A 27,280-nucleotide genomic window follows, 5' to 3' on the forward strand; every position below is an offset into this window, starting at 1 on the left:
CTTCTCATCCTTCTCCTTCTTCTCATCCTTCTCCTTCTTCTCATCCTTCTCCTTCTCCTTCTTCTCATCCTTCTCCTTCTTCTCATCCTTCTTCTCATCCTTCTCCTTCTTCTCATCCTTCTCCTTCTTCTCATCCTTCTCCTTCTCCTTCTTCTCATCCTTCTCCTTCTCCATCTTCTCATCCTTCTCCTTTTCCTTCTTCTCATCCTTCTCCTTCTGCTTCTCCTTCTCCTTCTCATCCTTCTCCTTCTTCTCATCCTTCTCCTTCTTCTCATCCTTCTCCTTCTCCTTCTTCTCATCCTTCTCCTTCTTCTCATCCTTCTCCTTCTTCTCATCCTTCTCCTCATCCTTCTCCTTCTCCTTCTTCTCATCCTTCTCCTTCTTCTCATCCTTCTCCTTCTCCTCATCCTTCTCTTCTCCTTCTTCTCATCCTTCTCCTTCTCCTTCTTCTCATCCTTCTCCTTCTCCTTCTTCTCATCCTTCTCCTTCTCCATCTTCTCATCCTTCTCCTTCTCATCCTTCTCCTTCTGCTTCTCCTTCTCCTTCTTCTCATCCTTCTCCTTCTTCTCATCCTTCTCCTTCTTCTCATCCTTCTCCTTCTCCTTCTCCTCATCCTTCTCCTTCTTCTCATCCTTCTTCTCATCCTTCTCCTTCTCCTTCTCCTTCTTCTCATCCTTCTCCTTCTTCTCATCCTTCTCCTTCTCCTTCTTCTCATCCTTCTCCTTCTTCTCATCCTTCTCCTTCTTCTCATCCTTCTCCTTCTCCTTCTTCTCATCCTTCTTCTCATCCTTCTCCTTCTTCTCATCCTTCTCCTTCTCCTTCTTCTCATCCTTCTCCTTCTTCTCATCCTTCTCCTTCTTCTCATCCTTCTCCTTCTCCTTCTTCTCATCCTTCTCCTTCTCCATCTTCTCATCCTTCTCCTTTTCCTTCTTCTCATCCTTCTCCTTCTGCTTCTCCTTCTCCTTCTTCTCATCCTTCTCCTTCTTCTCATCCTTCTTCTTCTCATCCTTCTCCTTCTCCTTCTTCTCATCCTTCTCCTTCTTCTCATCCTTCTCCTTCTCCTCATCCTTCTCCTTCTCCTCATCCTTCTCCTTCTCCTTCTTCTCATCCTTCTCCTTCTCCTTCTTCTCATCCTTCTCCTTCTTCTCATCCTTCTCCTTCTCCATCTTCTCATCCTTCTCCTTCTCCTTCTCCTTCTTCTCATCCTCCTCCGTCTCCTTCTTCTCATCCTTCTCCTTCTCCTTCTTCTCATCCTTCTCCTTCTTCTCATCCTTCTCCTTCTCCTCATCCTTCTCCTTCTTCTCATCCTTCTCCTTCTCCTTCTTCTCATCCTTCTCCTTCTCCTTCTTCTCATCCTTCTCCTTCTCCTTCTTCTCATCCTTCTCCTTCTCCATCTTCTCATCCTTCTCCTTCTCCTTCTTCTCATCCTTCTCCTTCTCCTTCTTCTCATCCTTCTCCTTCTTCTCATCCTTCTCCTTCTTCTCATCCTTCTCCTTCTTCTCATCCTTCTCCTTCTTCTCATCCTTCTCCTTCTTCTCATCCTTCTCCTTCTCCTTCTTCTCATCCTTCTCCTTCTCCTTCTTCTCATCCTTCTCCTTCTCCTTCTTCTCATCCTTCTCCTTCTCCTTCTTCTCATCCTTCTCCTTCTCCTTCCTGATCTCCAAGGGCATTTAAATTAAAGGTACAGTGTTCTGCACTAATTTAAAGGCTCTCTGAAGCCTAGAAACCCTTTTTATAAGTCATCTTCGTAGCGGAGAAATTCGCATCGAATCGAATTTCATACTGGAATTCGCCGAATCAGCCGAATCGAATTTTTCATTTCTTCGCTCATCTCTAATAGTAAACTCAAAGTTGGTTATAAATTTAGGGCAAAATGTATTCTGCTCCATGTTTTTGGTAAAAAAAATCCCAATAAGTGTATATTGATTGCTTTGTGTGAAAGTTATAGCGTCTACAATCTATGGTATAGATACTGCAATTTACGCCATTTTTCTGCTATACAGCGCTGCGCTAGTTTAACGGACAATTGCGCAGTCATGCAATACGGTACATACATGAAATTTATATCCTTTTTTTCCCCACAAATTGAGCTTTCTTTCGGTGGTATTTGATCGCCTGTGCGGTTTTTATTTTTTGCGCTATAAAAAAAAAAGGCTGACAATTTTGAGGAAAAAAAAACAATATTTTGGACTTTTTGCTATAAAACATGTCCAGTAAAAAAAAATGCAAAAATCAAATTTAGTCATAAATTTCTGCCAAAATTCATTCTGCGACATGTCTTTGCTAAAAAAAAACCAATACGTGTAAATTAATTGGTTTACGTGAAAGTTATAGCATTTACAAATGGCGGGAAAGATGCTGGGATTTTTAATTTTTATTTATACTAATAATGGCGCCGATCAGCGACATATGGTGGCAATCAGCGACATATGACAGCGACCAGCGACTAATGGCGGGACTGCGGCAGACATTTTGACACTGGGGGGGGGAACTGACTTGGGGTCACTGGCATCCCCAGTGACACCAATACAGTGATCAGTGAAAAAAAACCCACTGAAACTGTACTAATGTCACTGGGGAGGAAGGGGTTAACATTTTTAGAATTTGCTGTGTAAGGGGAGTGTTTTACTAGGGGGCGGGGGTGTGTACTGGACGGGGGGAGGGAGCTGATCGAGGGAGAGAAACTCTTCTCTCCCTCTGCAGCTTGTCGGCGAACTGTCACAGTGATCACCGTTCATCGCGGGAAAACAGCTGGTAAAAACCGGCCATGACCCGGCGGCGGAGACCCGCTGCTGACACCCGCGGGACAGGTAGGGCGGGCGCGCGCCCCCTACCTGTTTTGAAGACAGCCGTTTTAAAACGTGCTTTTGCCTACGAGCGCCGCCCTGCCACCGTTTATATGTGGTGGCTGGGCGGCATGTGGTTAACCTTAAAAAAATATGAAATGAATTATTATTAATGTATTTTTTCAGGTTTTTATAATAATAATAATATTAATTATTATTATTTTATTACTTTTTTAGGGTTAGAAGGTTATGGGTTAATTATTATTAATGTATTGTTACATAGTATTTATTTATGATTGTTTGTTTATTTGTGTATTTATTTTACATTTATTTATTATCATCATCAATAACAATGTATTTTTCTTTCGGTTTAGGTGTTTATTATTATTAGTAATAATATTAATAAAAAAACAAACGCACAAAAATTGCGGTAAAAACTCTGAAAACCGCTACGCTCAGATTTGAATGAAGCCCAAATGTGGTGGCTGCATTAGTTGAATTTAATTTATGCACCTTGTGTAACAAGTTGATCCTTCCAGAAATGCTTTCCTTTTCTACTCTTCTTATAACAAACAAACAAACAATAGTAATTTCCTTCCAAGAAAGTGTCTGTAAATGACTAATTTCCTCACCCCCCCCCCCCCCCCCCGTAATGAAGATGTAGACAGAAGATGGTTGTAGCCCAAATCAGTTGTGCAGGCTTGGGTGACGACACTGCTTTTCCTACACACAGTGCAGTCAGTGAGTCTTGTCATCCTAGCACAGGAAGTTATTATTATTATTGTTATACAGTATTTATGAAGCGCCAACAGTTCGATCAGCCCTGCTGCTTGGAGCTTACAATCTAGGATTTTTTACAATCTAGCAAGTGTGTTAAAGTGGTACTAAAGGTTCAAATTAAAAAAAGAGAAACCCCAAAAAAGATGTTATACTGCTGTGTGCAATCCAAACCTCCTCTTCTGGGGTCCCCCACTGGTGCTCCTCCCCCTTGACTAGTGCCCCCAATAGCAAGCCACTTGCTATGGGGGCACTGGTGCATGCTCGCTCCCGAGACCTGCTCTTTGTGTCCATAAGACAGAGCCGTGGCTCGTCCTTGCCCTCTGTCCTCTCCTCATTAGCTCACTGGCTGTGATGGACAGTGGCTCCCTCTGCTGATTCAACCAATGAGAAGAGGAAGTCCTGGGACAACCAAGGCTCTCGTGCACATCATGGATCAAAAGGGGGCTCAGGTGAGTATTAGGGGGGCTGTGGGGGGAGCAGCACACAAAAGGATTTTACCTTCATGCGTAAAATGTACTGTATGAAGCTAAAAAACCTTTATCCTTTACAACCACTTTAAGCCTGATACACATGGGCAGAAAATCAGCTGGTTCAGCCGGTCTGTTTGCATGCTGGAAAGCCAATGGCTGCAAGCCCTGATCAGTGTATTCTGGCTGGAGGGGAGTCCCCCTGTCAGAATACAATATCTCAGTGGGAGAGATCCCTACATCATTGTGTTGATACAGGGATCTGTTTATTTTTTCCTATCCCACTGGCTGAGCGAAAAAAACAAACAAGGATGGCAGGATCAACAGGAGAAGATAAAGGAAAGGCCTGAAATAAGGAAATAAATGCCTCCAACACATCTTAGGACTGGTAAGCTGCTGCAATGTGCACAGGAGCCTCCGCTTTCCGGAGACTCTCCCTCCTGTGACAATAGTAAGAACAATAGGCTACCACTGCTATCAATCACAGCCAGTGACCCAAAGAGGAGAGAGAGGGGGAGGAGTTGGACTGCGGCTTGGTGTATGAATATATGTGCAGAGCAGCGGCTTAGGAACGAGCCTGCTCAGGTGCCCCCAGAGCGAGCTGCTTGCTGTGGGAGCACTTGGTAGGAAGGAGGAGCCAGAAGCGCTAGCGGGAGACCCCGAGTAGAGGAACAAAATGACTGCACACAGCAGGTAAGTATCACATGTTTGTTAGTTTTCTTTTTTTAAAATTGCCTTTATTATCACTTTAAAACATATGATCCATACAGGTCCCATTATATATATCATTCATCAACTTATCATGTGTGCCCTATTTATTGCCTACATAAGGTCGTGTTCAATTCTAATTATATATTGAAGGAATCAGCCTTTCAGCATTACCATACCGCCATTTTGTCTCTTAGCTTAAGCTCCGCCATTTTAAGATAAGTATCCATTTTAAAACTTAGTCAATACTTAAAGATGAATTTGTGTTTTAAGACTGTTCTTTACTTTCGATAAGAGCTTAAGGTTCCTCTTTTCCCTTCAGATGTAACTTCCCTTTTTCCTCTAGCTAGCACAAGACTGAAAGTCTGCGGTTGGATATATCCTGTTGCAAGATTATTAATAATTATAGCCAATGTTAAATAGGGAAATTGTCTGCTTTCTATACTGAACAAAAGTTCATGTTTGACGCACTTAATAATAATTTACATATATGCCAAATGATTGGGCATGACTGACGTATGTAATATTCTGATTGGTTTACGCATATCTGACAATTGATTGGTTCTTCTATTTCCATGTATTGTTTTAAGTTTCATATATAAGTTTAAACACGGAAGAATAAATTCAGTTCCTTCTGAGATACCACCTTGTGTCTGTGTGCATTTCCTGTGTCTCAGAGGGGGCTCCAGGCCTGAGGACAGACACTGATCAAGGCCAGGGACTGACGGGGGTCAGTGGCTCGAAAGGAACGAAAGCCAATTCCTTTCATATATAAAGTTATAAAACCCAACCACCTTATTTTAATTCCAATTATAATCCTGTGAATAAGGCCCTGAAACTGGAGGATGCCTTCCCCCCCCTCCCCCATATGTGTTGGCCGCATGTGACGCTATTAGTTGATAAACATTTTAAAGTGTTTTTTAAAATATTTGAGTTTCTGTAATAGGCGCGTCTCAATGCCTCCTCCAGGGTTCATTTTAATGACATTTTTATTTTATTGGCCGTGCTTCCTCCAACATCATATACACTATATTACCAAAAGTATTGGGCCCGCCCTCCCAATCATGTGATTCAGGTGTTCCAATCATGTGATTCAGGTGTTCCAATCCCCTCCCAATCATGTGATTCAGGTGTTTCAATCCCCTCCATATCATGTGATTCAGGTGTTCCAATCCCCTCCATGGACACAGGTGTATACAATCAAGCCCCTAGGCATGCAGACTGCTTCTACAAACATTGGTGAAAGAATGGGTCGCTCTCAGGAGCTCAGTGACTCCAAGCGTGGTCCCGTGATAGGTGGTCACCTGTGCAATAAGTCCATCCGTGACATTTCCTGGCTACTAAATATTCCACGCTCAACTGTTAGTGGGATTATAACAAAGTGTAAGCAACTGAGAACAACAGCAACTCAGCCACCAAGTGGTAGGCCACGTCACATGACAGGGCGGGGTCATTGCATGCTGAAGCGCACAGTGCGCAGAAGTCACCAACTGTCTGCAGAGTCAATAGCTAAAGACCTCCAAACTTGGTGTGGCCTTCAGATGAGCCCAACAACAGTGCGTAGAGAGCTTCATGGAATGGGTTTCCATGGCCGAGCAGCTGCATCCAAGCCTTTCATCACCAAGTGCAATGCAAAGCGTCGGATGCCGTGGTGTAAAGCACGCCGCCACTGGACTCTAGAGCAGTGGAGACGTGTTCTCTGGAGTGACCAATCACGCTTCTCTGTCTGCCAATCTGATGGCCATATCTGGGTTTGGCGGTTTCCATAAGAACAGTATATGCCTGAGTACAAAAAAGAGCTGCGTGGTCAAGTTGCCAGAAAGAAGCCTTTACTGCTCCGATGCCACAATAAAGCCCGGTGAATTGTGTCAAGGTGTTGTCAGGCGTATTGTAACCGGGCTTTTCTGTGGCATTGGCGCAGTAAAGACTTCTTTTTGGCAACTCGACCATGCAGCTCAGTTTTGTTCATGTATTGTCTATGGTCGCTGTTTTTAATGCACTAATTTTTTCTGTATCCTCCCCTATATCTGTATGATGTCATTTTTTTTTCTTTCATTGTAATTTCCTGCTATCCTTTCTGCAAGACAGGCACTGAAATGAGGAAGGAAATTTTACTCTATATCACTATATATACAGAATTCTTCCACATTGTATAGTTTGCCGGAACGTCCTGCATACAAGAAAAATATTCATGATTGCAAAGTGTTTGGTGAGTTAAATTATCTGATGGAAAAATGTCTGCAGTGATTGTCTCTGCTCTGTTCAGGCCAGGCATAGAGGTCTCAGGAAGATTTCAATGGAAACTCTCCCAGAATATGATTGTCTCAGTCAGTCCTGTTATACTCACTGTAATTCCTCTATCCGGCTTGTTGTCAGAGCCGCCATCAGATCCCTGAAATGAGGACCCTCCAGATTGTTCCCAGACAGGTCCAGTGTCCTCAGTGTCGGGTTATTTCTTATTCCAGATGCCAGGTGGGGGCAGGAACTGTCTGTCAGGTCATTATAGGACAATCTGTAGAAGAAGAGAAGAATGTTACCAGAAGGAAATGAATCCCCCCCCCCCCTCAGGAATGAATGGAACTATTCTCTACATGGATGGAACTCATTTCTCTTTATTGGAATCATTTATATTCCATCACTTTATAAATCTCCAGGAAATAGAATTTTATAAGACAAATGTTATAATGGAGTAGACCCCCCAATATTGTCCTCCATGTGTAGAGACGGTGATATCTCCATACACAGGATGAGCACAGAATACCACTGACATGACTCGTATTGTGCTATCATCTCCTTGTGTATGGAGCATGAATGGGATCAGCAGACAGTGTGAGGCCGGAATCAGCATTGCTAGTGATTGGACGGGAGGATTGTATCTGATATTCTATTTATCTCTGCTGATCAGAGCTCTGTACTCATAGGACGTCATGGCGCTAGGTAAAAAATGTTCAGTAATGGGGAGATCTTCCGGAACTGAATATTGTCATCTATTTATACAGATACCAAACTAAATGTAGAGTGATACTAAACCCCGGACCCCGCATTTACTATATCCGCTCTCCCGGGACCCCGCATTCACTATATCCGCTCTCACTGGACCCTGCATTCACTATATCCGCTCTCCCGGGACCCAGCATTCACTATATCCACTCTCCCCGGACCCTGCATTCACTATATCCGCTCTCCCCGCACCCTGCATTCACTATATCCGCTCTCCCCGGACCCCGCATTCACTATATCCGCTCTCCCCGGACCCCATATTCACTATATCCGCTCTCCCCAGACCCTGCATTCACTATATCCGCTCTCCCCAGACCCCGCATTCACTATATCCGCTCTCCCCAGACCCCGCATTCAATATATCCGCTCTCCCCAGACCCCGCATTCAATATATCCGCTCTCCCCGGACCCCGCATTCACTGTATCCGCTCTCCCCGGACCCCGCATTCACTGTATCCGCTCTCCCCGGACCCCGCATTCACTGTATCCGCTCTCCCCGGACCCCGCATTCACTATATCCGCTCTCCCCGGACCCCGCATTCACTATATCGGCTCTCTTCCCAGAACCCGCATTCACTATATCCGCTCTCCCCAGACCCCGCATTCACTATATCCGATCTCCCCAGACCTTGCATTCACTATATCTGATCTCCCCGGACCCTGCATTCACTATATCCACTCTCTGTGGACCCTGCATTTACCAAATCTGGTCTCCACGGACCCTGCATTCACTATATCTGCTCTCCCCGGACCCTGCATTCACTATATCCGCTCTCCCCGGAACCCGCATTCACTATATGCGCTTTCCGCGGACTTTGCATTCACCATATCTGTTCTCCCCGGACCCTACATTCACTATATCCATTCTCTCTGGACCCTGCATTCACTATATCCGGTCTCCCTGGACCCCGCATTCACTATATCCGCTCTCCCCGGACCCCGCATTCACTATATCCGCTCTCCCCAGACCCCATATTCACTATATCCGCTCTCCCCAGACCCCATATTCACTATATCCGCTCTCCCCAGACCCTGCATTCACTATATCCGCTCTCCCCAGACCCCGCATTCACTATATCCGCTCTCCCCAGACCCCGCATTCACTATATCCGCTCTCCCCAGACCCCGCATTCAATATATCCGCTCTCCCCAGACCCCGCATTCAATATATCCGCTCTCCCTGGACCCCGCATTCACTGTATCCGCTCTCCCCGGACCCCGCATTCACTATATCCGCTCTCCCCGGACCCCGCATTCACTATATCGGCTCTCTTCCCAGAACCCGCATTCACTATATCCGATCTCCCCAGACCTTGCATTCACTATATCTGGTCTCCCCGGACTCTGCATTCACTATATTCGGTCTCCCTGGACCCTGCATTCACTATATCCACTCTCCCCGGACCCTGCATTCTCCATATCTGGTCTCCCAAGACCCTGTATTCACTATATCCGGTCTCCCACAGTACACACAACATGGAAAAGCAATTATTTTGGTAAATATAAACTTTTAAATACCTTTTCTCATCAGCAGTATATTGCAGTCTTTTGATTTCTATCAGTGTCCAGCAGAGCACTGGTTAAAGCTTGTAGGAGAAGTTTTCTTTCTGCTCTAGGAGGATGCAGAACCCTTGATCTCTGTCTGGACAGCGCTGATTGGTGCTGCGTTGATCAAATGTACCCTCCCAAGGAGAAAAAAAAAACCTAGCAATACACACTAAACTGAGCATGTGCAAAATGCCTACAGTTCAGTCTGTCTTATCAGAAGATAAAAGGTGGTTGCTTCAAAAAGGGGAGGAACAGAGCAGAAAGGATCAATCTGCCTTTTTGCACAATGCAGAGGATTAACCCCTTAGGTTCCACAGTGAGTATAACAAGCATGCTTTACTGCATCTACAGACTGATTGTACTGTTGTGGGTTTAGTAACACTTTAATGGTTACATTTTATAGTCTATGGGGTCACCATGTTACCATCTGATATTATGCTGTTTGTACAACTTTATATCATATGAGGACCTACCCAATGTATCCAGTCAGTTTGTATCCAATTAGGCAATGGAGGTAAAGAAGATTGTAAGATCAGACTGTACTGTGTGTGGGGAGCTTTAAGTAAGCTACAGACTATACAATATTCTTTCCTTCCACTACGGGTGGAAAGAAAGACAATTGCTCAATCCTCCCATCAACACAGTCAGAATGGATGGGGGAATCACTCCTGCCGCACAACTGTGTTCTGCCAACAGGAAGCCTTCCCTGCCAGCAGAACACTGATCACTGTTAGCTGCTATAGACCTCCAGCAGTGATCGAATGCAAAAAGTCCCAGAGGATGGTTGTACGGAATGTGATTGACGGATCAACTTCAGTACAACCAGCCTGCCCATAGATGGGTCAGATCTCGGCTGGTCCTTACTAAACCTGTCCATATTTGATCCACTTATGGCCAGATGTAGAAAAAGTCTAATTTATTGCTGATAACAGAGTTAGAGAAGATCCGAAGATTTAGACAATTGAATGTTAATCTGTCCCAGAATATGATTGTCTCAGTCAGTCCTGTTATACTCACCGTAATTCCTCTATCCGGCTTGTTGTCAGAGCCGCCATCAGATCCCTGAAATGAGGACCCTTCAGATTGTTCCCACACAGGTTCAGTGTCCTCAGTGTCGGGTTATTTCTTATTCCAGATGCCAGGTGGGGGCAGGAACTGTCTGTCAGGTGATTACCAACCAATCTGTAGAAGAAGAGAAGAATGTTACCAGAAGGAAATGAATCCCCCCCCCCCCCCAGGAATGAATGGAACTATTCTCTACATGGATGGAACTCATTTCTCTTTATTGTTATCATTTATATTCGATTACTTTATAAATCTCCAGGAAATAGAATTTTATAAGACAAATGTTATAATGGAGTAGACCCCCCAATATTGTCCTCCATGTGTAGAGACGGTGATATCTCCATACACAGGATGAGCACAGAATACCACTGACATGACTCGTATTGTGCTATCATCTCCTTGTGTATGGAGCATGAATGGGATCAGCAGACAGTGTGAGGCCGGAATCAGCATTGCTAGTGATTGGACGGGAGGATTGTATCTGATATTCTATTTATCTCTGCTGATCAGAGCTCTGTACTCATAGGAAGTCATGGCGCTAGGTAACAAATGTTCAGTAATGGGGAGATCTTCCGGAACTGAATAGCACGCCAGATGAAAAGAATTTGTTTGATGTTCTGATCACTCATTACATTAAGATCAGATTCTCCCATGTATGAGCATCTTTAATGTCATCTATTTATACAGATACCAAAATAAATGTAGTGTTACTAAACCCCGGACCCCGCATTCACTATATCCGCTCTCACTGGACCCTGCATTCACTATATCCGCTCTCCCCGGACCCCGCATTCACTATATCTGCTCTCCCCGGACCCCGCATTCACTATATCCGCTCTCCCCGGACCCCGCATTCACTATATCCGCTCTCCCCGGACCCCACATTCACTATATCCGCTCTCCCTGGACCCTGCATTCACTATATCCGCTTTCCCCGGACCCCGCATTCACTATATCCGCTCTCCCCGGACCCCGCATTCACTATATCTGATCTCCCCGAACCCTGCATTCACTATATCCACTCTCCCTGTACCTGCATTTACCAAATCTGGTCTCCACGGACCCTGCATTCACTATATCTGCTCTCCCAGTACCCTGCATTCACTATATCCGCTCTCCCCGGACCCCGCATTCACTATATGCTCTTTCCGTGGACCCTGCATTCACTATATCTGCTCTCCCTGGACCCCACATTCACTATATCCGCTCTCTCTGGACCTTGCATTCACTATATCTGGTCTCCCAAGACCCTGTATTCACTATATCCGGTCTCCCACAGTACACACAACATGGAAGAGCAATTATTTTGGTAAATATAAACTTTTAAATACCTTTTCTCATCAGCAGTATATTGCAGTCTTTTGATTTCTATCAGTGTCCAGCAGAGCACTGGTTAAAGCTTGTAGGAGAAGTTTTCTTTCTGCTCTAGGAGGATGCAGAACTCTTGATCTCTGTCTGGACAGTGCTGATTGGTGCTGCGTTGATCAATTGTACCCTCCCAAGGAGAAAAAAAAAACCTCTAGCAATACACACTAAACTGAGCATGTGCAAAATGCCTATGGTTCAGTCTGTCTTATCAGAAGATAAGAGGTGGTCGCTTGCAAAATGGAGGAACAGAGCAGAAAGGATCAATCGGTCTTTTTACACAATGCAGAGGATTAACCCCTTAGGCCCCACAGTGAGTATCACAAGCATGCTTTACTGCATCTACAGACTGTACTGTTGTGGGTTTAGTAACACTTTAATGTTTACATTTTATAGTCTATAGGGTCACCATGTTACCATCTGATATTATGCTGTTTGTACAACTTTATATCATATGAGGACCTACCCAATGTATCCAGTCAGTTTGTATCCAATTAGGCAGTGGAGGTAAAGAAGATTGTAAGATCAGACTGTACTGTGTGTGGGGAGCTTTAAGTAAGCTACAGACTATACAATATTCTTTCCTTCCACTACGGGTGGAAAGAAAGACAATTGCTCAATCCCCCCATCAACACAGTCAGAATGGATGGGGGAATCACTCCTGCCGCACAACTGTGTTCTGCCAACAGGAAGCCTTCCCTGCCAGCAGAACACTGATCACTGTTAGCTGCTATAGACCTCCAGCAGTGATCGAATGCAAAAAGTCCCAGAGGATGGTTGTACTGAATGTGATTGACGGATCAACTTCAGTACAACCAGCCTGCCCATAGATGGGTCAGATCTCGGCTGGTCCTTACTAAACCTGTCCATATTTGATCCACTTATGGCCAGATGTAGAAAAAGTCTAATTTATTGCTGATAACAGAGTTGGAGAAGATCCGAAGATTTAGACAATTGAATGTTAATCTGTCCCAGAATATGATTGTCTCAGTCAGTCCTGTTATATTATAATACAGATAATGCTACTAAGTAGTTGGAAACTCCTCAATAACACACTACAAGTGAAGTCCAATCCCTAAGAAGTCCACAAAATATAAACCATAGTCTTCCTGTGTAATCTCAGTGAAAAATTGTGTCCAAAGGAAATAGAAATCCTTCCAAAGATTTCCACAATAAACGTCCCCTCAAAAAAAGAAAAACATCACATAGTGCATTATCTTTTATAATCTACATATAAACATGTGACATCACTCAAGTGAGTATCCCATCAAAACTTTGCAGTGAAAAATAGTGAAAAAGTGTAAAAAAAGAACTGTGAATGAAACGGTGAAACAACACTGTGTGTGTGAATCACTCTTCAGTGCCCAAACACAAGCCAACACAGTGTACACTTCTCATTATAGTAAGGAGTGGGCACCCTTACCAACAATCCCAAATAATCACGCCTATAATATAATCCAATAACTGGTGAGAAATGGCCCCCCTGTAGATCTCCACACGTCCTATACAGTCTCCATGGCACTACCTGGATTCATCAGCCATAGTACTCCATGTGTCCCCATACACCTCTTGGCCACCACCAGAGGGAGACTCCACTCCAATCCAGCTGGACTGGTGGTGGCCAAGAGGTGTATGGGGACACATGGAGTACTATGGCTGATGAATCCAGGTAGTGCCATGGAGACTGTATAGGCCGTGTGGAGATCTACAGGGGGGCCATTTCTCACCAGTTATTGGATTATATTATAGGCGTGATTATTTGGGATTGTTGGTAAGGGTACCCACTCCTTACTATAATGAGAAGTGTACACTGTGTTGGCTTGTGTTTGGGCACTGAAGAGTGATTCACACACACAGTGTTGTTTCACCGTTTCATTCACAGTTCTTTTTTTACACTTTTTCACTGCAAAGTTTTGATGGGATACTCACTTGAGTGATGTCACATGTTTATATGTAGATTATAAAAGATAATGCACTATGTGATGTTTTTCTTTTTTTGAGGGGACATTTATCGTGGAAATCTTTGGAAGGATTTCTATTTCCTTTGGACACAATTTTTCACTGTGATTACACAGGAAGGCTATGGTTTATATTTTGTGGACTTATTAGGGATTGGACTTCACTTGTAGTGTGTTATTGAGGAGTTTCCAACTATTTAGTAGCATTTTCTGTATTCTATTATTTTACACATCTTCAGGGGTGAAGGTGGTGATTGTGCTGTGGAGGAGTTGAATTTGTATATTTATTTAGGAAGTGGTTTTATTTAAATAGTCCTGTTATACTCACTGTAATCCCTCTATCCGGCTTGTTGTCAGAGCCGCCATCAGATCCCTGAAATGAGGACCCTCCAGATTGTTCCCAGACAGGTCCAGTGTCCTCAGTGTCGGGTTATTTCTTATTCCAGATGCCAGGTGGGGGCAGGAACTGTCTGTCAGGTGATTATCATCCAATCTATAGAAGAGAAGAATGTTACCAGAAGGAAATGAATCCCCCCCCCCCCCCCAGGAATGAATGGAACTATTCTCTACATGGATGGAACTCATTTCTCTTTATTGGAATCATTTATATTCCATCACTTTATAAATCTCCAGGAAATAGAATTTTATAAGACAAATGTTATAATGGAGTAGACCCCCCAATATTGTCCTCCATGTGTAGAGACGGTGATATCTCCATACACAGGATGAGCACAGAATACCACTGACATGACTCGTATTGTGCTATCATCTCCTTGTGTATGGAGCATGAATGGGATCAGCAGACAGTGTGAGGCCAGAATCAGCATTGCTAGTGATTGGACGGGAGGATTGTATCTGATATTCTATTTATCTCTGCTGATCAGAGCTCTGTACTCATAGGACGTCATGGCGCTAGGTAACAAATGTTCAGTAATGGGGAGACCTTCTGAAACTGAATAGCACGCCAGGTGAAGAGAATTTGTTTGATGTTCTGATCACTCATTGCATTAAGATCAGATTCTCCCATGTATGAGCATCTTTAATGTCATCTATTTATACAGATACCAAAATAAATGTAGAGTGTTACTAAACCCCGGACCCCGCATTCACTATATCCGCTCTCCCAGGAAACCGCATTCACTATATCCTCTCTCCCAGGAAACCGCATTCACTATATCCGCTCTCCCCGGACCCCGCATTCACTATATCCGCTCTCCCCGGACCCCGCATTCACTATATCCGCTCTCCCCGGACCCCGCATTCACTATATCCGCTCTCCCCGGACCCTGCATTCACTATATCCGCTCTCCCCGGACCCTGCATTCACTATATCCGCTCTCCCAGGACCCCGCATTCACTATATCCGCTCTCCCAGGACTCTGCATTCACTATATCTGCTCTCCCAGGACCTCGCATTCACTATATCCGCTCTCCACGGATCCCGCATTCACTATATCTGCTCTCCCCGGACCCCGCATTCACTGTATCCATTCTCTACGGACCCTGCATTCACTATCTTTGCTCTAACTGAACCCTGCATTCACTATATCTGGTCTCCCCAGACCCTGCATTCACTATATCCGCTCTCCCCGGACCCTGCATTCGCTATATCCGCTCTCCCCGGACTCTGCATTCACTATATCCGCTCTCCCCGGACCCTGCATTCACTATATCTGCCCTCCCTGGACCCCGCTTTCGCTATATCTGGTCTCCCCGGACCCTGCATTAACTATATCTGGTCTCCCCGGACCCTGCATTCAATATATCCGGTCTTCCACAGTACACACAACATGGAAATGCAATTATTTTAGTAAATATAAACTGCTAAATACCTTTTATCATCAGCAGTATATAGCAGTCTTTTGATTTCTATTAGTGTCCAGCAGAGGACTGGTTAAAGCTTATAGGAGGATGCAGAACCCCTGATCTCTGTCTGGAAAGGGCTGATTGGCCCTGTGCTGATCATATTCACCCTCCCAAGGAAAAAAAAAATAAACCCCTTCCAATACACACTAAACTGAGCATGTGCAAAATGGCTACGGATCAGTCTGTCTTATCAGAAGATAAGAGGTGGTCTCTTGAAAAAAAGGAGGAACTGAGCAGAAAGGATCAATCGGCCTTTTTATACAATGCAGAGGATTAACCCCTTAGGTCCCACAGTGAGTATCACAAGCACGCTTTACTGCATCTACAGACTGATTGTACTGTTGTGGGTTTAGTAACACTTTAATGGTTACATTTTATAGTCTATAGGGTCACCATGTTACCATCTGATATTATGCTGTTTGTACAACTTCATATCATATGAGGACCTACCCAATGTATCCAGTCAGTTTGTATCCAATTAGGCAATGGAGGTAAAGAAGATTGTAAGATCAGACTGTACTGTGTGTGGGGAGCTTTAAGTAAGCTACAGACTATACAATATTCTTTCCTTCCACTACGGGTGGAAAGAAAGACAATTGCTCAATCCTCCCATCAACACAGTCAGAATGGATGGGGGAATCACTCCTGCCGCACAACTGTGTTCTGCCAACAGGAAGCCTTCCCTGCCAGCAGAACACTGATCACTGTTAGCTGCTATAGACCTCCAGCAGTGATCGAATGCAAAAAGTCCGAGAGGACGGTTGTACTGAATGTGATTGACGGATCAACTTCAGTACAACCAGCCTGCCCATAGATGGGTCAGATCTCGGCTGGTCCTTACTAAACCTGTCCATATTTGATCCACTTATGGCCAGATGTAGAAAAAGTCTAATTTATTGCTGATAACAGAGTTAGAGAAGATCCGAAGATTTAGACAATTGAATGTTAATCTGTCCCAGAATATGATTGTCTCAGTCAGTCCTGTTATACTCACTGTAATTCCTCTATCCGGCTTGTTGTCAGAGCCGCCATCAGATCCCTGAAATGAGGACCCTCCAGATTGTTCCCATACAGGTTCAGTGTCCTCAGTGTCGGGTTATTTCTTATTCCAGATGCCAGGTGGGGGCAGGAACTGTCTGTCAGGTGATTGGAGGACAATCTGTAGAAGAAGAGAAGAATGTTACCAGAAGGAAATGAATCCCCCCCCCCCCCCCAGGAATGAATGGAACTATTCTCTACATGGATGGAACTCATTTCTCTTTATTGGAATCATTTATATTCCATCACTTTATAAATCTCCTGGAAATAGAATTTTATAAGACAAATGTTATAATGGAGTAGACCCCCCAATATTGTCCTCCATGTGTAGAGACGGTGATATCTCCATACACAGGATGAGCACAGAATACCACTGACATGACTCGTATTGTGCTATCATCTCCTTGTGTATGGAGCATGAATGGGATCAGCAGACAGTGTGAGGCCGGAATCAGCATTGCTAGTGATTGGACGGGAGGATTGTATCTGATATTCTATTTATCTCTGCTGATCAGAGCTCTGTACTCATAGGACGTCATGGCGCTAGGTAACAAATGTTCAGTAATGGGTAGATCATCCAGAACTGAATAGCATGCCAGATGAAAAGAATTTGTTTGATGCTCTGATCACTCATTGCATTAAGATCAGATTCCCCCATGTATGAGCATCTTTAATGTCATCTATTTATACAGATACCAAAATAAATGTAGTGTTACTAAACCCTGGACCCTGCATTCACTATATCCGCTCTCCCCAGACCCTGCATTCACTATATCCACTCTCCCCGGACCCCGCATTCACTATATCCGCTCTCCCCGGACCCCGCATTCACTTTATCCGCTCTCCCCGGACCCCGCATTCACTATATCCGCTCTCCCCGGACCCCGCATTCACTATATCCGCTCTCCCCGGACCCCGCATTCACTATATCCGCTCTCCCCGGACCCCGCATTCACTATATCCGCTCTCCCCGGACCCCGCATTCACTATATCCGCTCTCCCCGGACCCCGCATTCACTATATCCGCTCTCCCCGGACCCCGCATTCACTATATCCGCTCTCCCCGGACCCCGCATTCACTATATCCGCTCTCCCCGGACCCCGCATTCACTATATCCGCTCTCCCCGGACCCCGCATTCACTATATCCGCTCTCCCCGGACCTCGCATTCACTATATCCACCCCGCCGGACCCCGCATTCACTATATCCACTCCCCCGGACCCCGCATTCACTATGTCCACTCTCTCCGGATCCCGCATTCACTGTATCCTCTCTCCCCGGACCCCGCATTCACTATATCCGCTCTCCCCGGACCCTGCATTCACTATATCCGCTCTCCCCGGTCCCCGCATTCACTATATCCGCTCTCCCCGGACCCCGCACTCACTATATCCGCTCTCCCCGGACCCTGCATTCACTATATCCGCTCTCCCCGGACCCCGCATTCACTATATCCGCTCTCCCCGGTCCCCGCATTCACTATATCCGCTCTCCCCGGACCCCGCACTCACTATATCCTCTCTCCCCGGACCCTGCATTCACTATATCCGCTCTCCCCGGACCCCACACTCACTATATCCGCTCTCCCCGGACCCTGCATTCACTATATCCGCTCTCCTCGGACCCCGCATTCACTATATCCGCTCTCCCCGGACCCTGCATTCACTATATCCGCTCTCCCCGGACCCCGCATTCACTATATCCACTTTCCCCGGACCCCGCATTCACTATATCCGCTCTCCCCAGACCCTGCATTCACTATATCCCCTCCCCCCGGACCCCATATTCACTATATCTGCTCTCTTAAGACCCCGCATTAACTACAGTCAGGTGCATAAATATTGGGACATCAACACAATTGGTGTTGCTTAGCTCACCGGTGCGTTCCTTCTTTTTAAGAATGTTCCAAACAGTTGTTTTGGCCACGCCTAATGTTTTTGCTATCTCTCTGATGGGTTGGTTTTGTTTTTTCAGCCTAATGATGGCTTCACTGATAGTGACAGCTCTTTGGATCTCATCTTGAGAGATGACAGCAACAGACTCCAAATGCAAATAGCACACTTGAAAAAAACTCTGGAGCTTTTATCTGCTCATTGTAATTGGGATAATGAGGGAATAACACACACCTGGCCATGGAACAGCCGAGAAGCCAATTGTCCCATTACTTTTGGTCCCTTTCAAGTGGGAGGCACATATGCAAACTGTTGTAATTCCTACACCGTTCACCTGATTTGGATGTAAATACCCTCAAATTAAAGCTGACAGTCTGCAGTTAAGGCACATCTTGTTCGTTTAATTTCAAATCCATTGTGGTGGTGTATAGAGCCAAAAATGTTAGAATTGTGTCCATGTCCCAATATTTATGGATCTGACTGTATATCCGCTGTCCCTTGACCTTGCATTTACTATATCTGCTCTCCCCGTGCCCTGCATTCACTATTTCCGCTCTCCCGGGACCCGCATTCACTATATCCGCTCTCCCCGGACCCTGAATTCACTATATCCGCTCTCCCTGGACCCCGCATTCACTATATCCGCTCTCCCTGGACCCTGCATTCACTATATCCGCTCTCCCTGGACCCCGCAATTTACTATATTCGCTCTCCCTGGACCCTGCATTCACTATATCCGCACTCCCCGATCCCTGCATTCATTAAATCCGCTCTCCCCGGACCCCGCATTCACTATATCCTCTCTCCCCGGACTTTGCATTCACTATGTTCGCACGCCCCGGACCTTGCATTCACTATATTCACTCTCCCAGGACCCTGCATTCACTATATCTGCTCTCCCTGGATCCTGATATGATTGTCTCAGTCAGTCCTGTTATATTATAATACAGATAATGCTACTAAATAGTTGAAAACTCCTCAATAACACACTACAAGTGAAGTCCATCTGTCCCCATACACCTCTTGGCCACCACCAGTCCAGTCAACCAGCTGGATTGGAGTGGAGTCTCCCTCTGGTGGTGGCCAAGAGGTGTATGGGGACACATGGAGTACTATGGCTGATGAATCCAGGTAGTGCCATGGAGACTGTATAGGCCGTGTGGAGATCTACAGGGGGGCCATTTCTCACCAGTTATTGGATTATATTATAGGCGTGATTATTTGGGATTGTTGGTAAGGGTACCCACTCCTTACTATAATGAGAAGTGTACACTGTGTTGGCTTGTGTTTGGGCACTGAAGAGTGATTCACACACACAAAGTGTCATTTCATCGTTTGATTCACAGTTCTTTTTCACTATTTTTCACTGCAAAGTTTTGATGGGATACTCACTTGAGTGATGTCACATGTTTATATGTAGATTATAAAAGATAATGCACCATGTGATGTTTTTCTTTTTTTGAGGGGACATTTATCGTGGAAATCTTTGGAAGGATTTATATTTCCTTTGGACACAATTTTTCACTGTGATTACACAGGAAGGCTATGGTTTATATTTTGTGGACTTATTAGGGATTGGACTTCACTTGTAGTGTGTTATTGAGGAGTTTCCAACTATTTAGTAGCATTTTCTGTATTATATTATTTTACACATCTTCAGGGGTGAAGGTGGTGATTGTGCTGTGGAGGAGTTGAATTTGTATATTTATTTAGGAAGTGGTTTTATTTAAATAATCCTGTTATACTCACTGTAATTCCTCTATCCGGCTTGTTGTCAGAGCCGCCATCAGATCCCTGAAATGAGGACCCTCCAGATTGTTCCCAGACAGGTTCAGTGTCCTCAGTGTCGGGTTATTTCTTATTCCAGATGCCAGGTGGGGGCAGGAACTGTCTGTCAGGTGATTATCATACAATCTGTAGAAGAGAAGAATGTTACCAGAAGGAAATGAATCCCCCCCCCCTCAGGAATGAATGGAACTATTCTCTACATGGATGGAACTCATTTCTCGTTATTGGAATCATTTATATTCGATCACTTTATAAATCTCCAGGAAATAGAATTTTATAAGACAAATGTTATAATGGAGTAGACCCCCCAATATTGTCCTCCATGTGTAGAGACGGTGATATCTCCATACACAGGATGAGCACAGAATACCACTGACATGACTCGTATTGTGCTATCATCTCCTTGTGTATGGAGCATGAATGGGATCAGCAGACAGTGTGAGGCCGGAATCAGCATTGCTAGTGATTGGACGGGAGGATTGTATCTGATATTCTATTTATCTCTGCTGATCAGAGCTCTGTACTCATAGGACGTCATGGCGCTAGGTAACAAATGTTCAGTAATGGGGAGATCTTCCGGAACTGAATAGCACGCCAGATGAAGAGAATTTGTTTGATGCTCTGATCACTCATTGCATTAAGATCAGATTCTCCCATGTATGAGCATCTTTAATGTCATCTATTTATACAGATACCAAACTAAATGTAGAGTGTTACTAAACCCCGGACCCCGCATTCACTATATCTGCTCTCCCCAGACCCCGCATTCACTATATCCGCTCTCCCCGGACCCTGCATTCACTATATCCACTCTCCCCGGACCCCGCATTCACTATATCTGCTCTCCCTGGACCCTGCAATCACTATATCCGCTCTCCCCAGACCCCGCATTCACTATATCCGCTCTCCCCGGACCCTGCATTCACTATATCCACTCTCCCCAGACCTTGCATTCACTATATCCGCTCTCCCAGGAGCTCACATTCACTATATCCAGTCTCCACGGATCCCACATTCACTATATCCGCTCTCCCCGCACCCCGCATTCACTATCTTTGCTCTAACTAAACCCTGCATTCACTATATCCGCTCTCACCTGACCTTGTGTTCACTATATCTGATCTCCCAGGACCTCGCATTCACTATATCTGGTCTCCCCAGACGCTACATTCACTATATCCGCTCTCCCCGGACCCTGCATTCACTATATCCGCTCTCCCCGGACCCTGCATTCACTATATCCGCTCTCCCCGGACCCTGCATTCACTATATCCGCTCTCCCCGGACCCTGCATTCACTATATCCGCTCTCCCCGGACCCTGCATTCACTATATCCGCTCTCCCAGGAGCTCACATTCACTATATCCAGTCTCCACGGATCCCACATTCACTATATCCGCTCTCCCCGGACCCCGCATTCATTATCTTTGCTCTAACTGAACCCTGCATTCACTATATCCGCTCTCACCTGACCCTGCATTCACTATATCTGGTCTCCCCAGACGCTACATTCACTATATCCGCTCTCCCCGGATCCTGCATTCACTATATCCGCTCTCCCCGGACCCTGCATTCACTATATCCGCTCTCCACGGACCCTGCATTCACTATATCCGCTCTCCCCGGACCTCCCATTCACTATATCTGCCCTCCCTGGACCCTGCATTCACTATATTTGGTCTCCCCGGACCCTGCATTAACTATATCTGCTCTCCCCAGACCCCGCATTCACTATATCCGCTCTCCCCGGACCCCGCATTCACTATATCCGCTCTCCCCGGACCCCGCATTCACTATATCCGCTCTCCCCGGACCCCGCATTCACTATATCCGCTCTCCCCGGACCCCGCATTCACTATATCCGCTCTCCCCGGACCCCGCATTCACTATATCCGCTCTCCCCGGACCCCGCATTCACTATATCCACCCCGCCGGACCCCGCATTCACTATATCCACTCCCCCGGACCCCGCATTCACTATGTCCACTCTCTCCGGATCCCGCATTCACTGTATCCTCTCTCCCCGGACCCCGCATTCACTATATCCGCTCTCCCCGGACCCCGCATTCACTATATCCGCTCTCCCCGGTCCCCGCATTCACTATATCCGCTCTCCCCGGAGCCCGCACTCACTATATCCGCTCTCCCCGGACCCCGCATTCACTATATCCGCTTTCCCCGGACCCCGCATTCACTATATCCGCTCTCCCCAGACCCTGCATTCACTATATCCCCTCCCCCCGGACCCCATATTCACTATATCTGCTCTCTTAAGACCCCGCATTAACTACAGTCAGGTGCATAAATATTGGGACATCAACACAATTGGTGTTGCTTAGCTCACCGGTGCGTTCCTTCTTTTTAAGAATGTTCCAAACAGTTGTTTTGGCCACGCCTAATGTTTTTGCTATCTTTCTGATGGGTTGGTTTTGTTTTTTCAGCCTAATGATGGCTTCACTGATAGTGACAGCTCTTTGGATCTCATCTTGAGAGTTGACAGCAACAGATTCCAAATGCAAATAGCACACTTGAAAAAAACTCTGGACCTTTTATCTGCTCATTGTAATTGGGATAATGAGGGAATAAGACACACCTGGCCATGGAACAGCCGAGAAGCCAATTGTCCCATTACTTTTGGTCCCTTTCAAGTGGGAGGCACATATGCAAACTGTTGTAATTCCTACACCGTTCACCTGATTTGGATGTAAATACCCTCAAATTAAAGCTGACAGTCTGCAGTTAAGGCACATCTTGTTCGTTTAATTTCAAATCCATTGTGGTGGTGTATAGAGCCAAAAATGTTAGAATTGTGTCCATGTCCCAATATTTATGGATCTGACTGTATATCCGCTGTCCCTTGACCTTGCATTTACTATATCTGCTCTCCCCGTGCCCTGCATTCACTATTTCCGCTCTCCCGGGACCCGCATTCACTATATCCGCTCTCCCCGAACCCTGAATTCACTATATCCGCTCTCCCTGGACCCCGCAATTTACTATATTCGCTCTCCCTGGACCCTGCATTCACTATATCCGAACTCCCCGATCCCTGCATTCATTAAATCCGCTCTCCCCGGACCCCGCATTCACTATATCCGCTCTCCCCAGACCCTGCATTCACTATATCCTCTCTCCCCGGACTTTGCATTCACTATGTTCGCTGTCCCTGGACCTTGCATTCACTATATCCACTCTCCCAGGACCCCGCATTCACTATATCTGCTCTCCCTGGATCCTGATATGATTGTCTCAGTCAGTCCTGTTATATTATAATACAGATAATGCTACTAAATAGTTGAAAACTCCTCAATAACACACTACAAGTGAAGTCCATGTGTCCCCATACACCTCTTGGCCACCACCAGTCCAGTCAACCAGCTGGATTGGAGTCTCCCTCTGGTGGTGGCCAAGAGGTGTATGGGGACACATGGAGTACTATGGCTGATGAATCCAGGTAGTGCCATGGAGACTGTATAGGCCGTGTGGAGATCTACAGGGGGGCCATTTCTCACCAGTTATTGGATTATATTATAGGCGTGATTATTTGGGATTGTTGGTAAGGGTACCCACTCCTTACTATAATGAGAAGTGTACACTGTGTTGGCTTGTGTTTGGGCACTGAAGAGTGATTCACACACACAGTGTTGTTTCACCGTTTCATTCACAGTTCTTTTTTACACTTTTTCACTATTTTTCACTGCAAAGTTTTGATGGGATACTCACTTGAGTGATGTCACATGTTTATATGTAGATTATAAAAGATAATGCACTATGTGATGTTTTTCTTTTTTTGAGGGGACATTTATCGTGGAAATCTTTGGAAGGATTTCTATTTCCTTTGGACACAATTTTTCACTGTGATTACACAGGAAGGCTATGGTTTATATTTTGTGGACTTATTAGGGATTGGACTTCACTTGTAGTGTGTTATTGAGGAGTTTCCAACTATTTAGTAGCATTTTCTGTATTATATTATTTTACACATCTTCAGGGGTGAAGGTGGTGATTGTGCTGTGGAGGAGTTGAATTTGTATATTTATTTAGGAAGTGGTTTTATTTAAATAATCCTGTTATACTCACTGTAATTCCTCTATCCGGCTTGTTGTCAGAGCCGCCATCAGATCCCTGAAATGAGGACCCTCCAGATTGTTCCTAGACAGGTTCAGTGTCCTCAGTGTCGGGTTATTTCTTATTCCAGATGCCAGGTGGGGGCAGAAACTGTCTGTCAGGTCATTACAGGACAATCTGTAGAAGAGAAGAATGTTACCAGAAGGAAATGAATCCCCCCTCCCCCCCCAGGAATGAATGGAACTATTCTCTACATGGATGGAACTCATTTCTCTTTATTGGAATCATTTATATTCGATCACTTTATAAATCTCCAGGAAATAGAATTTTATAAGACAAATGTTATAATGGAGTAGACCCCCCAATATTGTCCTCCATGTGTAGAGACGGTGATATCTCCATACACAGGATGAGCACAGAATACCACTGACATGACTCGTATTGTGCTATCATCTCCTTGTGTATAGAGCATGAATGGGATCAGCAGACAGTGTGAGGCCAGAATCAGCATTGCTAGTGATTGGACGGGAGGATTGTATCTGATATTCTATTTATCTCTGCTGATCAGAGCTCTGTACTCATAGGACGTCATGGCGCTAGGTAACAAATGTTCAGTAATGGGGAGATCTTCCGGAACTGAATAGCACGCCAGATGAAGAGAATTTGTTTGACGTTCTGATCACTCATTACATTAAGTTCAGATTCTCCCATACACCTCTTGGCCACCACCAGTCCAGCTGGTTTGGAGTGGAGTCTCCCTCTGGTGGTGGCCAAGAGGTGTATGGGGACACATGGAGTACTATGGCTGATGAATCCAGGTAGTGCCATGGAGACTGTATAGGCCGTGTGGAGATCTACAGGGGGGCCATTTCTCACCAGTTATTGGATTATATTATAGGCGTGATTATTTGGGATTGTTGGTAAGGGTACCCACTCCTTACTATAATGAGAAGTGTACACTGTGTTGGCTTGTGTTTGGGCACTGAAGAGTGATTCACACACACAGTGTCGTTTCACCGTTTGATTCTCAGTTCTTTATCACAATTTTTCACTGCAAAGTTTTGATGGGATACTCACTTGAGTGATGTCACATGTTTATATGTAGATTATAAAAGATAATGCACTATGTGATGTTTTTCTTTTTTTGAGGGGACATTTATCGTGGAAATCTTTGGAAGGATTTCTATTTCCTTTGGACACAATTTTTCACTGTGATTACACAGGAAGGCTATGGTTTATATTTTGTGGACTTATTAGGGATTGGACTTCACTTGTAGTGTGTTATTGAGGAGTTTCCAACTATTTAGTAGCATTTTCTGTATTCTATTATTTTACACATCTTCAGGGGTGAAGGTGGTGATTGTGCTGTGGAGGAGTTGAATTTGTATATTTATTTAGGAAGTGGTTTTATTTAAATAATCCTGTTATACTCACTGTAATTCCTCTATCCGGCTTGTTGTCAGAGTCGCCATCAGATCCCTGAAATGAGGACCCTCCAGATTGTTCCCAGACAGGTTCAGTGTCCTCAGTGTCGGGTTATTTCTTATTCCAGATGCCAGGTGGGGGCAGGAACTGTCTGTCAGGTGATTATCATACAATCTGTAGAAGAGAAGAATGTTACCAGAAGGAAATTAATCCCCCCCCCCCTCAGGAATGAATGGAACTATTCTCTACATGGATGGAGCTCATTTCTCTTTATTGGAATCATTTATATTCCATCACTTTATAAATCTCCAGAAAATAGAATTTTATAAGACAAATGTTATAATGGAGTAGACCCCCCAATATTGTCCTCCATGTGTAGAGACGGTGATATCTCCATACACAGGATGAGCACAGAATACCACTGACATGACTCGTATTGTGCTATCATCTCCTTGTGTATGGAGCATGAATGGGATCAGCAGACAGTGTGAGGCCAGAATCAGCATTGCTAGTGATTGGACGGGAGGATTGTATCTGATATTCTATTTATCTCTGCTGATCAGAGCTCTGTACTCATAGGACGTCATGGCGCTAGGTAACAAATGTTCAGTAATGGGGAGACCTTCTGAAACTGAATAGCACGCCAGGTGAAGAGAATTTGTTTGATGTTCTGATCACTCATTGCATTAAGATCAGATTCTCCCATGTATGAGCATCTTTAGTGTCATCTATTTATACAGATACCAAAGTAAATGTAGTGTTACTAAACCCCGGACCCCGCATTCACTATACCCGCTCTCACTGGACCCTGCATTTACTATATCCGCTCTCACTGGACCCCGCATTCACTATATCCGCTCTCCCCGGACCCCGCATTCACTATATCCGCTCTTCCAGGACCCCGCATTCACTATATTCGCTCTCCCAGGACCTCGCATTCACTATATCTACTCTCCCTGGACCTCGCATTCACTATATCTACTCTCCCTGGACCTCGCATTCACTATATCTACTCTCCCTGGACCTCGCATTCACTATATCCGCTCTCCCCGGACCCCGCATTCACTATTTCCGCTCTCCCCAGACCCTGCATTCACTATATCCGCTCTCCCCGGACCACACACTCACTATATCCGCTCTCCCCGGACCCCGCATTCACTATATCCGGTCTCCCTGGACCCTGCATTCACTATATCCGCTCTCCCTGGACCCTGCATTCACTATATCTGCTCTCCCTGGACCCTGCATTCACTATATCCGCTCTCCCAGGACCTCGCATTCACTATATCCGCTCTCCCCGGACCCTGCATTCACTATATCTGATCTTCCGGGACCCCGCATTCACTATATCCGTTCTCCCCGGACCCCGCATTCACTATTTCCGCTCTCCCCAGACCCTGCATTCACTATATCCGCTCTCCCAGGACCTCGCATTCACTATATCCGCTCTCCCCGGACCCCGCATTCACTATATCCGCTCTCCCCGGACCCTGCATCCACTATATCCGCTCTTCCCGGACCCCGC

General features: G+C 45.3%; 2 protein-coding genes across 2 annotated transcripts in view; both read right to left on the reverse strand.

Moving 5' to 3' along the window:
* LOC149434336 (NACHT, LRR and PYD domains-containing protein 3-like) overlaps positions 1–27,280 on the reverse strand; it is a 319,711-nt gene that overhangs the window by 18,952 nt on the left and 273,479 nt on the right. Inside the window, exons 10-12 of the mRNA XM_089663800.1 lie at positions 14,006–14,170; positions 10,307–10,471; positions 7,089–7,253 (exon numbers count right to left, since the gene is read on the reverse strand). Coding sequence (XP_089519926.1) covers positions 7,089–7,253; positions 10,307–10,471; positions 14,006–14,170 — 495 coding nt within the window. The remainder of the gene's footprint in view (positions 1–7,088; positions 7,254–10,306; positions 10,472–14,005; positions 14,171–27,280) is intronic.
* Positions 24,339–27,280, reverse strand: part of LOC149434337 (NACHT, LRR and PYD domains-containing protein 10-like) — a 61,094-nt gene continuing 58,152 nt past the window's right edge. The window contains exons 8-9 of the mRNA XM_089663799.1: positions 25,765–25,929; positions 24,339–24,507 (exon numbers count right to left, since the gene is read on the reverse strand). Coding sequence (XP_089519925.1) covers positions 24,339–24,507; positions 25,765–25,929 — 334 coding nt within the window. The remainder of the gene's footprint in view (positions 24,508–25,764; positions 25,930–27,280) is intronic.

This window comes from Staurois parvus, unplaced genomic scaffold (genome assembly GCF_062004578.1).
Source record: "Staurois parvus isolate SC_StPar_1 unplaced genomic scaffold, SC_StPar_1.0 ptg001769l, whole genome shotgun sequence".
Taxonomy (NCBI): domain Eukaryota; kingdom Metazoa; phylum Chordata; class Amphibia; order Anura; family Ranidae; genus Staurois; species Staurois parvus.